Consider the following 15,719-nt stretch of genomic DNA (forward strand, 5'->3'; position numbering starts at 1 on the left):
TAAGAGTTTTTGTGTTGTGGGAGCTAAGAAGTGATGACCCTGGGGAGCAGTCCTACGCAGTCCTGTACGGACGATCAGACGTGTACAAAGCTAATAGAATTTCCAGCTCAAAAACCAGATTTTAAACATTCAGGCTTATCACAGAATCCATAAGGCTCTTCTGAGAGTTTCTTGAGCTTAAACGAAAGATAGAGATAGAATTTTCACTTGTGATGTCATCTCCTTGGAATGACTGAAAAGAAAGAGGATGATTGTTAAGAATTCAAGAGCCAGGGCTGCTTTGTGGATACATATAAAAATACAGTCTTCTTCAGTCTTCTGAAATTAGGAAGGCCTTTTCCGTATTCTAACCTTGCATTCCAGGCTTTCACGCATCCTGGCCAAGAGGATCTTAGATTCTGCAGTACTGATGAAAACTGTAACAGCGTATCTCAAAAGTTTAAAGGAAGCTATCTTTCTTTTCAGAGAATTCAGGGTCATTTATTATTAATTATGGAACAAAGTGATGCAATTCAAATCTGCAGCTGAGATTCCCCCCAGTCAGTTCAGCGTTCTAGTTCAATCCTCTCTTTACAAAGATTCAGCACATGTTATAAATAGTCAGATAGTGGTAGTGGCTTTGTACCTGCAGTTCCCTTTCAGAAGAGATGTTCAGCTGCAATTACACAGAGCATCCACTTCATGTCTGCTCTGTTGCAACTGTACAGATTGGCTGCTCACTTTACCACAACAGTCAAATGAACCTCACAGGGATAGTAGAGAACTCATAAAATAATTTCTCTGAAAACAGCGGTTGATTATTAAGAGTGGAAAAATCTCATTTTGGTATGAGTAACAACTGCTTAATTGCCCCAGAGCAACGAGTTGGTAATTCGTATTGGCTGTTTATTCTTTTTTATCCTGTCCTATATTATTGTCATTTATTTATTCTTCATTTCCAAGGACTCAGGCAGTTATAAATCTAATTGTCCTCTCTAAAAGCCATCCAGAACGGATGACAGGAAGTTTATCTTCCCTAGAAATACACAAATGTTTGAGCCGGCCTGTCAGTGGAGATCCCATGCTTTTGTGTCTGTAACCTGCCCTTTGGAATCTCTTAACTGAATCTAGGTCAGGGTATCTATGAACGTAGTGTTGCCAGTAACGGTACCCATGGCAAGGGAGATAAGGGAAATGTGTTAAAGGAAGTCCTAGGTGGGAGAGGGAATTTTAAACTGTAGGGTAAAAAATATTGATGTTGTTGTAATCTCAAATTATGGTCATACTCTCATTGAAAGCGGTGGCTTTGAACAGGAAGTGAGGAATAATGTTACAGCCGATGACCTGCAGAAGGGATTCCGGGAAGCCGAGTATAATTACTGGACCTGGAATTTGGCCAGAGTGCTTCTGGTTTTTGCTTGCACTTGTTGTTGTTAATCCCATGTGATATTAAAAGCCGTCATCACTAGCACTGAAACTGATTTTCATGTATAAGCCAAGACAAATAATGAGTGGCTGTCTGACGATGTGTACCTGGTGCCAAGCTCGTCAGTTCATAGTTTCAAAGATGTATTTAGGTTTTCTTCAAACACTGGCGGAGTGCATATATGAGCAGCAGATGCAAAGTACTTTCATCTTCCATTACTATTACTTTCTTGTTCCGCAGGCCAGTCCAGAGCAGCCATGATACCTCCGAAGCAGCCGAGGCAGCCCAAAGGAGCCTTGGATGATGCCATTGCCTTTGGAGGACTAGTAGACCAGGAGACAATGAACAACTTACAGCCAACACCACCTCCACTGCCAAAGAAAACGATTTTGAGAGCTAACACAGAGCCAACTCCCCGAGATCTCCAGAAGCAGGCTCTGGAGAACAACCTGTGCGTTGTGGCCAATCCCACCTATGACATTGACACCAACTGGGAAGCAAGCAGCGCCTGCTCCTCCGTCAGCCTGGAGCTCAAGGTGCTGGACAACGAGTCAGGAGATTCCTTGGACAGGCCTGCAGAAAAACTGAGGGCAACCACCTCAGCAACAAACAGTGTTTCCAGCCTAACCACTATCAGTATTAAGGACCGGTGTTCCAATAGTATGGAGTCTCTCACGGGGAGACGCATCTCGCAGACTAAGCAGGGCAAAGGAGTCCAGAAGCCACAAAGGCAAGCACTTTATCGAGGGATTGAAAACCGAGACGAGGTGGTAGGTAAAATCCGAAGCCTTCACGCCGATTCACTGAAGAAGCTGGCACACAGGTGTGAAGACCTGTTCATGGCTGGACAAAAAGACCAGTTGCGATTCGGGGTGGACAGCTGGTCAGATTTCAGGCTGACCAGTGACAAGCCGTGCTGCGAGGCAGGCGATGCGGTTTACTACCCAGCTTCTTACGCAAAAGATCCTCTCAACAATTACGCAGTCAAGGTAAGAGGGTTTTGAAAAACGGTAATGCTGGCATCAGTGACAGCACATAACACCAATAACCATACTCTGCTACACACACCGCAGTGACAGGTCCAGCAAATATAAGCACGCTGCATGCAGCAGCACTGTCTGAACAGTAAGATTCCCAAGACACCGGCTCTTCACCCGTGTGTTGCATTGGTTCTGCTTTGTTTGATCTGGTTTTATTTCAGTTCCAAAATTATTAAAGCCAAATCAAACCAACTCTGTCATTGTTTAATGACACGCTGAAGAAAAAGCTGTGTTATTTTAGTGCATGTCAGCACTTCTTTGGAAACTTGCAAATAACAAAATCCTTTGGTTCACTGGCATTAAGACAATAGCAAATCACCGCTCTTAGTTAGGAAAGATCCCAAAATTTTTCATGCTTAGCGATGTGTAATTTTACATGTGAGTTCTAGGCTAATTTATGATTCCATGCATGGTCATTTTCTCCCCAATGTTCATTACCAGCCAGTCACAAGCTCTCTGTAGCCATCAGTGTTAGAAGCTATACTGCAAAAAATGGAACTTGTCAGGGTTACTTTTGTGGCTTTTTACTAAACAAACATTTGATTTGTGTCTGTTTATTTTTCAGTGAACGCACAGAAATAACATCTAGTAGATTTACTGCTAACATATTAATGAGTAATTCGCAGCTATCTCTCTAGATGTTGTTACTTTATGGAGTTTATGTGGGTAATTCTTTCTGAGCACTGTATCTTGAAAGTTCTCAATGCTTATCAGGTAGGATGATAGTGAGAAAGACAGCTGAAACTCAGCTCTATCAGGCCTCCTGTGTGACCTTGAGCAAACCATTGAACTGCTGGCTCCTTGTTGCTGAAGCTGAGATAAAACAATTTATGACCCAGCACAGGCATGAGAGGCCTAATCGATTATTCCTTATAGAGGACGTTGACATTCTCAGAAGGGTAGTGCTTTACAGGAACGTGATGCTGTTACCACCCCTGCATGACTGTTTACAGGAAAGGTATAAAAAAAAGGTAAGATTGGTGCGACTGATCTGTGCTTCTGGAATCTGAAAAGGCATCTTTTTAAGGTAGATTTGTGGGCATGAGCTTTTGTATTTCTTTAGCTTAGATTCAGACAGTTCTTAAGTTCAGTGACTTTAACACTAGACTTGAGAAAAATTGTGATAATGGGCTTTTTTAACGGTCTTTTTGTAGACAATAAGAGATTCACCCCCAAAAGAGGTTGAAAGTCTTAATGCGTAAGTCAAAAAAATTTTAATATTTTATCTCCAAAAGTAGAATTATGAAAGCAGTCTTAAAAATGAAGTTTTAACCATTTGGTGGCTGCTGAATTAAATTTAGAAGAATGAACTTTTTGTGCAAAGGAATATACCAGTGTGCCTCCACCTTCTGGTGGTATCACCGGGGAAAGATGATCTCTTTTGGCAGAGAAGGAGCCCACCTTGTTCTCTTGGTGTGGATGTTAGAGGAAAAGTTGTTCAGACGGGTGTGCTGTTTCAAAGCATTGTATTAGATTTTTTGCTTCCCTCTCACCTCGTCTGCCAGTAAATATCCAGTGCAAAAAAGATACAGGAAGCCACGTGGAAATTATTTTGACTGAAGCATTATAATTAAAAATAGTAAATAAGTTGGGATCAGAAAATTACTTTTCCAAATGGAAAAAACATAATTTCCCTTACAAGAAACGTTTGCATAACTAACAGTTCCTAAGGTGTTTTTCCTTCAGTGCAGTACCATCCTCTAAGTAGCTGGCAGATCTGGGACACTATGGATAAACACTCCCCCGAAACCACAGTCTTATCAGTGATTCTAAATATGTAGTGGAAAGGTTATGCTAATGTAAAAGCAGCAAAGCACACGGGCTTTTTGTACCACATGTTTCAGGTCTCAGTATCCCTACACAGACTGAATAGGCAGCAATACAACAGGGATCTTCCTGAAAAAAAACCAGTTCCTCGGAATGACTAACTCTTAGATGGCAGCGATGGCTGTGTCAGTGACACGGAGAGAACTACTTCCACTTTCAATATTAAACTCTCCAGGGCGTTACCGTACTGTATCATTGACAGGTACACGTGGAAGTCATGATTCAGAAGCTACACGGAACAATACCAGTGTGAAAAACCAGCAGGGTTGTGACGGGCAGCACGTGTGCTGGCCGGGGAAAGGTGCGGCAGCGCAGCTCAGGTGGGATCACGGGAACTGCGAAGGTGCAAACTGCTCAGAAGGAGCAGTTACAAATGTATTGCTTTGGTTGCTGCAGGGCAGCAGAAGTGCTAGCAGTGAAACCTTAGGATTTTTGTCCCAGGTACAAAATAGAGCAGTGCAGAAGTAAGCAGTACTGGGCTGGGTTTGCCTGGCAGTTCCCTGGCTACAGCTGACAACTATTTTCTAGTTAGGCACAGTTTGCCACAGTGCGCTAAGGTGCGTGTCCGGTGATTCGGTTTAGTCTCTCACAGTGTGCTAAGGTGCCTGTCCGGTGATTCGGTTTAGTCTCTCACAGTGTGCTAAGGTGCGTGTCCGGTGATTCGGTTTAGTCTCTCACAGTGTGCTAAGGTGCGTGTCTGGTGATTCGGTTTAGTCTCTCACAGTGTGCTAAGGTGTGTGTGTGTGTGTGTTTGGTGACTCGGTTTCCTAGGGGAGATTCTCAGCCAAGCGTTATTAAAGGCCACCCCCAAACTCCATCCCTCATCCAAATAAAGCTCTGTCCATTTAACCTTTAGCCCATTCCGAGTTCAGTCACAGCAGTGCAGAAGGTCTCTATTTTGGCAGATTATTAAAAAGTCAAAGCTCTTTTCCAAGGCCAGATGAAGAAAATGAGGTCAATCAGAGATCAAACTGGCCTCCTTGGAAAACAAGGTTGTGCCAAGAACAAGCTATCAATTTGGGATTAGCGAGCTTTCACTCGACACAGAATTTCATTTGCAGTTGTCCCTCTGTGCAATACAACAAAGCGGCACAGATGGTGCAGTCTTTGTGATCTTCTGTGTTTCTCATTTCCAGCACTTGTAAATTCATTTCCCACAATATTCATCTTGCTTTGAGTTCGCTGACGTCCTGTAAAATGCATAGGACAGAGTGGAAATGAGATTCCCTGCTGGTGAAGTGGAAGTCAGCTGATGGCACAGTAGGCTACTGGACTCATAAAGGAAAAATGAAAGCGAATGCAGAACAGTTTTTAGAAGCTCTGAAACATTAAAATCTTGCTTCTTAGGGGTGAGGCTGAAGTGGGGGAAGAAAATTGAAATGGCAGGATATAAAGAAACCCGCCCTGTCCCTGTAAATGTGATGGGAGTTGGGTTGGTGTGGCTGCACTAAAGAAAAGGTGCATGATGGCTGCATTCCAGTGAAGAGAAAGATGGAATCTTTCCGTTCCTTCCTATTAGTCTATCTCCTTTTTTCTCATTGCTTTCTTGCATCATATGGGAGGGCTTTTTACCAACATTGCTTCACCTTTTGAACAACCAGCTCTTTATCAGGTTCAGAAATGAGGCTGGCCAGACCCTTATCAACACCTTCCTTTCAACTCTTATCACCCACCAGATCTTCCCAGCTCAGCTGATTGTGTTTCCTTAAAGCAAATGGTAAATGACTGACTGAGCCTACTTGCTGTTGGTGGTGTTTTAACTCAGTGTTTTCACCTTTTGCTTTTCCTGTGCCCAAAAATAAGAATTCAACACACTGTGTATGTGAAGGGCCACAGGAGTCTTGGGTTTTTTTGTGTTTTTTTTTTAAAGTAGATGACTGCAACAGACAAAAGCTTTAAAAATCATACAAAGAAAACTGGGCCATAAATTTACTCACAGTTTTGAGACAGAATCAACTGTCACAAACAGAAAAGCAGCTCTGTTATCCACTCCTTCAGCAATTCATCACAAGCAGGCTAAAGCAGTCACTAATTAGGCCACCGAATTTACAGTTTGTTCCCTAAATCTTTTCAAATACAGACTTTGGTTGTGTGACTTACTCTACCTAAAATCATCTTGAAGATTTTAAGTCTTGGTCCTTCAGATGATAGTTTGGGGTGATAGATGAGTTACTCCAGTTTAAAATCCTGGCTTGAGCATTATTGCTCATTAATATATTAAACGCTAGCATTCACTACTCAGCTGGAAAGAGTCCTGATAGAGGCTGCAACTCAGAAAATGATAAAATAGTGCCAGTTTGTCAGTAAATAAAATTCACATTCTATAAACTGTCTTTGAACAGATCAATAAGAAAACTGAGTTTGTCTCTACTGCTTTCAGTACCTTTTCCCCATTCTCATCAGATATTGGTAAATCAGAATTTGAACTCTGCAGTCTGAATCCTCGGGGCCTATCTGGACTCGGGCAGCTGTATTTCACAGCAGAAAGCTGAAGAGTGGCCAGTGCTTACAGGAGCATCAGATTGCTGCATGCCTCTCCTTTACAAACTGTTTGAATTCCCATTTGTCGTCACACTCCGGTTTCTGGGTGCTGCTTCCAGACAGCCTGGCTCTCTATTCCCCTTCCAATTACAAACTATCTACTGTACAAATGTTAGTGTTGGTGTAGTCAGCAATTTAACCATCCTTAAATAACCCTGCTGCCTCTCCCACGTCTTGCTTCGCGTGCTTTGTAAACAAAGGCAAAACATGCATCTCTAATCAGATCTCGGCTCTCTTGTCCTTGCAGATACTGCATGCGTGTTCATGTACCCATGGGCTTCCCTGTATTCAGCAGGAGAAGTGGAAGTGTCCAAAAGCCATCACTGTTGGGCACTTGTGGGATTAGAGATTATTTTTTCTCCTTATTGCTTATCTTCCTTAGCAGCAGAACAAGGAGGGGAGAACTGTTTTCATTAATACAGTCATTTTAGTAGTGATTTCAATCAGAATACTGTTTAGTCTTTAATTTCTGTGTTGTTGCTCTAAAGAGAGAAGTCTGAAACAAAAACTTGTATTTAAGAACTGATGTTGGGCAAAGTTTGGCTCTGCTGATTCAGATTTTAGAGCAGACACTGCTCTGCAGGCTTCATGAGCCACGTGAAGCGTAAAACATACACTTTACCTCACATGCTTTGAGTGATCCCAGTGAAGCCAGTAGAGCTAGGCTGAATCTGCGGAGGTCAACGCTCCCGAGTCTTCGTAGGGCTGCGATTCTAATCAGTAAATGCCTTCCAACAGAGACCCTAATAGAGGCTGTTGTAAGGGGGGTGTTGTAAGGTGCCTGTCATTGTGGCACTGTAAGGATAATTATTATGGTGATAATGTACTTCTCAAGTTATTTCTGGACAGAAATGAGATACAGCTCTATATGGCAAAATAAAAACATATACCTAGGATCTTGACAGGCAATTGAAAGCAACCGCAGTACCATGTTCTGAGGAGTTTCCGTTCCTCATGTGGGCAGAGCAGGCAGGTCGCCCATCACCCCTGTCAGGCACGCTGCCCCCCTCACTGCGGAGGTGCGGTGCCAGCCCGGCTCCGCTGCAGCTCACGGGCTCCCATTTCAGTGGGCAAGGAGCACACGTGCAGCCGTTCAACTCACCTGATGAGCAGTAACTTGTTATGCTGTGTGAATTAAGTCATGTGCGATCATTTGATCGCGTGCTCAAATAGTCTATGTGTGTCTCCTTGACTCTCCTGTTGCTATTGATTATTTTTCTCTCGTTCAAACTTCAAACAAAGCGGAGAGAAGAACACGTAATAAAATTACATGGATAAATAGGTGATGTACTATAAGTGTCCCTGAGCATTTAGCGTACATCAGCTGCTATTCTGACCAAAGGCAACCTGCCTGAACTGTATTTTCTGTTGAATAACATATGCCCAGGGAGCACTGCCTGCACCTCTCCGTCTGCAGTTGCGTACCATCCCATGGAGCCTGTTCCTGTGCCTTAGGATGCTCTGCCGAGGTCAGTTCAGTGAGGAACTGCTTAGTGCAGGTGTTTAGGGCTTGACTGTGGATACCCATCAGCAAGGTACATGTTGGAAAAAGGGATGTAGAGTTTACACATGTCAGAGTTATGTTGTGTCTGTTGTGTTTGTTCTCCTCCCCCAGATCTGTAAGAGCAAAGCTAAGGAATCCCAGCAGTATTATCACAGCCTTTCTATCCGGCAGAGCCTGGCTATCAACTTCAACATCCAACAGGACTGTGGCCATTTCCTTGCTGAAGTGCCAGTTCGTCTCCTTCCATGGGAGGATCCTGATGCACCAGAGGTGGAAGAAGAAGAAGAGCAGGAAGAAGAGGAGAAAGAGGCTGAGCAAACGAACAGAGACGCTCCTTCTAGTACAGAGGCTGCACAGAAAGACAGCGCAAGCAACCAGGGGACCATTGGCAAGCCACGCAGCCGTGTTGTGGTCATCACGCGGGAGGTCCCATACTTAACAGTGGCTGACTTTGTGCGAGAATCTGCACCGCGCCATGCAAAAAGCCCAGATTTATATGAGAGGCAGGTCTGTCTGCTCCTTTTACAGCTGTGTTTGGGCCTGGAGCACCTGAAACCCTATCATATCACCCACTGTGATCTGCGGTTGGAGAACCTGCTGCTGGTTCATTCCAGACCAGGAGGCAGCCCTCCGAGCTCTGAGTCCGTGGAGCCCAGTGCCAGCACTGCTTGCCCGGCCAGATTAATAGTGAGCAATTTCTCCCAGGCCAAGCAGAAGAGTCACATGGTGGATCCTGAGGTCCTACGGGATCAGTCCCGCCTGGCTCCAGAAATTATCACTGCAACACAGTACAAAAAGTGTGATGAGTTCCAGACTGGCATCCTCATCTATGAAATGCTGCACTTACCCAATCCCTTTGATGAGAATCCAGAGCTGAAGGAGAAGGAGTATACTCGTGCTGATCTCCCCAAGATCCCTTGCCGTTCCCTCTACTCTCAAGGGCTTCAACAACTTGCCAGCTGTCTATTGAATCCCAACCCTTCAGAGAGGATCCTGATATCAGAAGCCAAGGGAATCCTTCAGTGTTTGCTTTGGGGTCCACGTGAGGATTTGTTCCATGCTCTAAGTACATCTTCCAACCCTGCCCGGAGAGATGCTGTACTGCAGAACTGGCTGGATATCAAAAGGACGCTGCTGATGATCAAGTTTGCAGAAAAGTCCTTGGACAGGGACTGTGGAGTTATTCTGGAAGACTGGCTTTGTTGTCAATATCTGGCTTTTGCCACTGTAGACTCACTGCACCGCATTGTGAGAATCATGCAGCAGCACTAGTCTTTAGAGCCTGTGGCTTTTCACGAAGCACCCCCCGCCTCCACCCCAGCCCTCGCTCCAGCCTGCCCTAAGGCTCACACTTCCTGCAAGTGTTAAAAACCAGCCAAGATATCAAAGCCAGCAACTCGGAGCAAACATTGTGTACCCAGTGACAGAAATGTCACTTTCTGGCCTGGCCTGTTAGGGATCGATTTTAGATATACACGACTGCATTTGGATCAGACAGTGTCATTCATATCTGGCTGAAAGGGAGAGCCACTGTTGATACCACTATTCAGCCACTGCAGTAACCAAATTGCTGTCCTCTTCTGGGCAGTTCTGTAGATTCCGTGTGCAGCATTGGTTGTGGCAGTGACCACAAGCAGAGATGGGTTAGTTGTCAAGGTGAGGCGAATGAGCCACTGTGCTGCAAAACACTCCTTTGTTTCCATTCCACAACATTTTCTCTCGGCTTACTCTCCCACAAGTGGGCTGGACTCTCTTTTGATCTCAACCAGGTTCTGATCTGTCTCTTACAGTTTACACCTTCTTTTTTTCCTTTCCCAGATGTGGGTGTCCTGCTGATCGCAGCACGTGTCAGTGGGCAGTAAGCATCTGCGTTCAGTCCTCTTTCCTCTGGCTCCCTGCCTACCCATATCCTCTCTATCCACAGATCCGTGATTCCAACAGTGCTGCCTTTATCAGATGATTACCCTTAGCTTAAGACCTCTGCAGTAAAAAGCAGAATGTGCACGCTTTGTTTGTCCCATTCCCTACATGACATTCACCAGTCTGGACTGATGATGTACCGCAGCTATAACCACGTTCATTCAAGAACAACACAACACATGGTGAGCAATTGAAATTCCCCTTCCATCGCAAAAGGCACTAAAGCCCGACTTGAAATGGATAGGATGTACATAACCTTCTCTGACAATCACTCTTATGAATCGGGAATGAAAGCAACAGCCACCTCTTCTGTTTTGTTTCTGGTTTGCACTTGTCACTTGTGCCATATTGCAAAGTGGGACTGAAATTGGCTCTGCTGGTGTGCTGGCAGGAGATGGAAATGTTTAGAGCTTGTCTGTGTGTAGCTAACAGGCCACATGGAGACACTTTTCCTGCAGATGCAGTTCTCCGAAGGGTAAAAACACGGGGGCAAAAACACTTGTTTAATTATTGAGGGAGCCGTTAAATTTGGCAGCCACAGCTAACAGTACCGTGATCCATTTTCCCCGCAGCGGTGCTCGGCTGCATCTCTTGTCTGTTGGAACCAGTGTTTGCTAATGTTGCTATAGACAACATTTATTCCCTAAAAATGGAACGTTGTCAGAGTAGCTCAAAGAGCATTGCAGTCGGGTTTTTGGACTAGAGCAGGAATTAGTGAGGATTAAAGAGACAGAATCTTTAAAAACTCAACCTGAAGGAGCTTTTTGTGTTTAGAGGCCACTGCTGCCTTCCTCCCCTGACCTAACGGCCATCTCCCCTGGAACCTCTGCAACTGGACAGGTGGTATCTTTGCTCAGCATTGCTCTGAAGTGGCTCCTGAGTCCTTAAAAACTGATCCGGATGCAGGGAAAAAGCGATAGTGACTGTGCTGATGGGGTGATGGAAAGCAGACAGCCTTAGTTGTGAGCCTGTGCTTCTCTCCTATGGATCTATGTGCAATTCTTGTATGTATTTTTTAGAGCTGTACATTACAGTGTTCACTTTACACACCAGCCTTTATCTGATGCTAGATCTGCAGCCCCTTCCTTTCCTTTCCTGGCACATAAATGCACAGATATCCATGTGTTTTTTTATGGATTGATGTTTCATTTTAATTGTTAAAACTGTGAGGAATCAATTCACTTCAGCCTTGAAACAAATAGCCACTTTATACAGCGTATGCATGCCTGGACTGGATGCATGGAACCTGAACAAACAGTCCTGCAGGCTTACCGTCAGCGGAACCAGCTCTGGATCCACACCGCGCTTCCGGAGCGGTTGAAACGTCTGTAGTGTTCTCCTCTGGCATCTCCCAGAGCTAAGCCGAATCGCGTGTGGAAGCCTACATCGATTGTGCCGTAGTATAGCGACTGTCTCTGTGACCTTCCTAGGGATTTTGTTGAAACTTCTGATGATTATTCTTGTGTTCGATTCACCTGTATCAGTGAAGGATCAGGCAAGGATAAGGATAATATATTTTATTGTGATGATAGATGATTTTTTTTCTTTCTCTTTTGGCAAAAAGGTTAGGATGGCGGCATTGATGCAGGAAAAGAGGACAGTGCATTAAAAGCCCAAGTGCAATGTATGTAGTCGAGGTACTTCCACTACATCAGGAAAGAAAGTTTCTACACTACTGCTGAGCAGCTCGTAGAGGAACCTTTACAAAGAGTCACAGCCGTTCAGTGCAGCCGTGTGTTACCTGGACACGGGAGGGCAACGTTCTCCTGGCTTAACTACACCGAGCATGACGAGTCACTCGCCTACTATCTGCTAGCTATTAGTCACAGTGTGCTGAGCTATGAGTAGGGCTTCTTGTTCTCTGTGGTCTGGTTTTGTGTGTGTTTCGTAGTGCGTGTGCGCACGTAACTTCTCACCTAACTCCTAGAGGCTGTGCGAGCAATTCTTGGACCACTGGCCACTGCAGTGGGCTCGTTCCTTGAAGCCAGTAGGTGTTTCTGGACACGTTCTCAGTGTCACTTTCACGTCAACGCGCACATGCAAAATTGAATTTTGAATGTTTTAGAACCGTACATATTTAATGCAGCTGGTCCAAAGCCTTTGTATCTCTAGCTATCCAATTTCCGTTTGTACCTTTTGTGATGAAACAATACTCACTTTAGCTCTGCAGTGTAACCAAGCATGGATAGATGTTCACTACCAATCTCTTTCTTGTGCGGCACTGGGTAAACTTTAGCGATTTGTAATGTTGTGTGTGTTTTTCTTTAAAAAAGAAAGAATGGTCAAGTAGTCGAACATAATCTGGCCTGAGCCATTCCTTGGGGAGCTTCGGGCTGGCTTGGCAGGTATGCCCAGAACTGATGATTGTAGCTGCGTGCGTGGTGGTTCTCCATCCTGGCAACAGATTGTGCCACCTAAATATCTGAGAATGTATGCATTAAATTGATTGTAAACAAATCCTAAGAATGCTACAGCATAATTGCTAAGCAAAAGGAAAAAAACCCGTTCTGTTTGTAACTGGGATCCTGTGTATGGCAGGAACAAACCCCCTGGCTGTGCATGCCATAACTTACTTGAATATATGCACAGATCTTGAATTGTTTTTTAGCAATGTCGCACTTTCAGTTGAGCTCCAGAACAGGAAGAGCTGCAAATCTAAGATAACAGTATTGACTGTAAATATATATTTTTCTATTAATAAAAGCTGTCATTCAAATATTTTTAACATGAACTAAAGGTTTTTCCAGTAGAAACTAAATTCTGGGAAAATCAAATGCTTGTTTGAAGAATTATGATGAGTGGTTTCTGATCCTATTAGAGCCATTAAAACTCTCTCTAATGTTACAGAGAGAGCGCGGTGATTGGATTCGCAGCGTTTAGTGCCTTGTCAGAAAACTAAAATGTAGCTGGTCAGTTGGTGGAAATCTTATTTTCATAATAGCTCTAAAAATAATACTGCCCACATTACAATGCAAAAGACATTACAGAATTAAACGTTGTACTTGGCATGATACCGAGTTGATCTATTCCATGAGATTTGGGGTTGAATTTATATGAATGAGTCCCTTTAAGCTGTTTCTCGTATAGGATAAAGCAACAAAACCGTGGGCTTCCAAATTCAGTATGTGCCCAGGGGGAGTGATAGTGGTGGCTGGGGCTCAACTGAGCGCAGCGGCAAATGAAGCCTATTGCTTTGACAATCTACTGCAGACACAGCTTCCTGGAGACGAGGAACACGAGTAGTCTGGAAGAAGTGGTGAAGGTAAGATCCTGCAGGCAGGGGGTGTGCTGCACACCGTGCTCTGTGCTGTGGGATGCAAACCTCTGTTAAAATGGGTGTTCCGAAAACCCACTCCTGAGATCTTATGGAAAATGGGTTTGGTTTGTATTTCTTCACAAATTACCTGAGATCTGATCGAGTCATTATCTATAACCAGGTGAAGGTAAAGAGAATTTACTAGTGAAAACTTGGCTACAAATTTTCAGGAAGGAGGGAATCCAGAATTTTCTTCTGAAGCCTCTGAAATGTCCAGATAGAGAAACTTCGTCTCACCTCAGTATTCAGATATGATGGAATCGATAACTCGAGGCAGGATATGATGTTGCTGGCCTGCAGGCAAGAATGCATGTAGCATTTAGAGAAATGTTCCACCTTAAATCTTCTGTGCTCCGCACGTCCCGGCAGCACCCACGAGGTATGAATGGATCTTCTTGACTTGGTAACACAGGGGAATTCCCACATATGAAAGAGAAAAATGTATTATTTAATTAAATCCCATGTGTGTTAGGGTTCAGCTATTTGGAGGATTTTTTCAGCAGCTTCACACTGTAGGTCCTTAACTTTAGCACGTAAAACCAGTATTTGCTGCTGAAATAAAATGTATCTGTGTCTAGATTCTGGTGCTAAAATGCCCCACCCAAATTAGTTTCTGCAAGAGCAATTTAATTCATATGTAAATATGAACTAAATAGCCCTGGTTTTATTTAAATGGGTTGTTACTTTTCTGAGGGACACAACAGAAACAGAATCAGACCTTTTTCTGCACTCTCCTCGCCCCCTTTCCCCAAAGGAGAATGAAGCTGTTTCTCTGTAGGAACAGCACTAAACCATTATTCTCCACACAGCCAGGCTGGCTGTTTTACTCTGGTTTTGCAGAGTGTTGGTTCTGCTAAAACTCCTGTAAAATCCAGAGCACGGTCAGAGCCCTTTGGTCCACGTAGACGGATGTGCTGATGACTTAGTTCTGCAGTAAGATAACATCAAAGAAGTGCAGAATACAATTTTAAATACCTCTATACAAATGCACCTGTGGAAATAGTCTGGGAACATCATCTGCGTTCCAAACCCTTCAAGGGAGGAATCCATGAAGCTTCCTGGGGAGAATCTTGAGGCCTTTCACGTACAAAGGGAGGAGCGAGTCTGCCACGGCTGTGCTGCAGAGCCTTTCTAGTAGGCATTGCTATGGATTTCATGATTCGCCCGGATGCAGCATTAGGAGGACGGTGGTTTTGAACAGACACAGAATGTAATTTAAATCATTCCCCGTAAGCCTCCTCGCGCTGGTGCTCACTCCGCATTTAGTTGGGAACTGCAGAACTCTTCCCGATGGAGCAGAGTTGCCTGTGAGGAATGAAACGCTTCCCTTGCCTGGGAATTTCCCTTGCCTGAATTTCAGAATTGGGTTTGTACTTCAGACTAGAAATATTTTTTTCTCATATACCCCAGGGGAAGATTTCAGGGATTTAGAAGAGGTTGGACCTTTTTTTATATGGAGGAAATCTTTGTTCATAGATACAGATATACATACATATATATGAGTGCGGGTGGGCATGCGTTTATATATATGTATGTATATGAGTTTTTGTATCCCAAAAGTATTCTTTGCTCCTTTTTGCTTGAAAATATATATATTATATATTGTATATATAATATATATTTAAGAGTGTGTAAATTTGAATATAGGAACTTCATAAATAACTCCTCTTCAAAAATTACTCAAAACTTCTGTTCCTTTGTCCTTTGCCTTGTTGGTATCAGAAGGTTTTGCAGTTGAAATCCTTGGGTTTTTTTCTTTTAAAACTTAATTATGCTGAGCATTGACGAATATGTTCTTGTTTTTAATAAAAGGGGGAAAATTATTTTTAAATTAGGGGTTCAAAAATCGATGGACTTTTATAAATGGGATTTCTTTAAACCCCTTCAATAAGGGTTTGTTGTTTTCATTTTTAATTTCAACTCCATTCTTGTGGGTTATTTGTATTTGGAATTCCTGGTTGCATTGCTTTATCTGGTGCTTCATATCGATATTTACACATTTTTATATAAATAAGTATATAAACTTCAAGCCTTCCTTTGTGATCAGGGGCAGTTACACTCTGGTTTGCTGTGGTACTTTGCTGTGTACTCTGTGGCATTCATGTTACTGTGTAAATAAACTAGTTTTATTACACTCCAAATCAAACCTGCGGTTGTCTCATTTTC

General features: G+C 43.5%; 1 protein-coding gene across 3 annotated transcripts in view; it reads left to right on the top strand.

The window, feature by feature from the left end:
* The window catches only part of PEAK1 (pseudopodium enriched atypical kinase 1), a 114,003-nt gene extending 98,584 nt beyond the window's left edge, over window positions 1–15,419 (top strand). For all 3 annotated transcript variants that reach the window (XM_054077597.1, XM_054077600.1, XM_054077599.1), the window contains 2 exons: window positions 1,646–2,394; window positions 8,429–15,419. In XM_054077597.1, the coding sequence (XP_053933572.1) occupies window positions 1,646–2,394; window positions 8,429–9,589 (1,910 nt within the window). In that variant the 3' untranslated portion in view covers window positions 9,590–15,419. The remainder of the gene's footprint in view (window positions 1–1,645; window positions 2,395–8,428) is intronic.
* Window positions 15,420–15,719: the final 300 nt, after the last annotated feature.

This window comes from Cuculus canorus, chromosome 12 (assembly GCF_017976375.1).
Source record: "Cuculus canorus isolate bCucCan1 chromosome 12, bCucCan1.pri, whole genome shotgun sequence".
Taxonomy (NCBI): domain Eukaryota; kingdom Metazoa; phylum Chordata; class Aves; order Cuculiformes; family Cuculidae; genus Cuculus; species Cuculus canorus.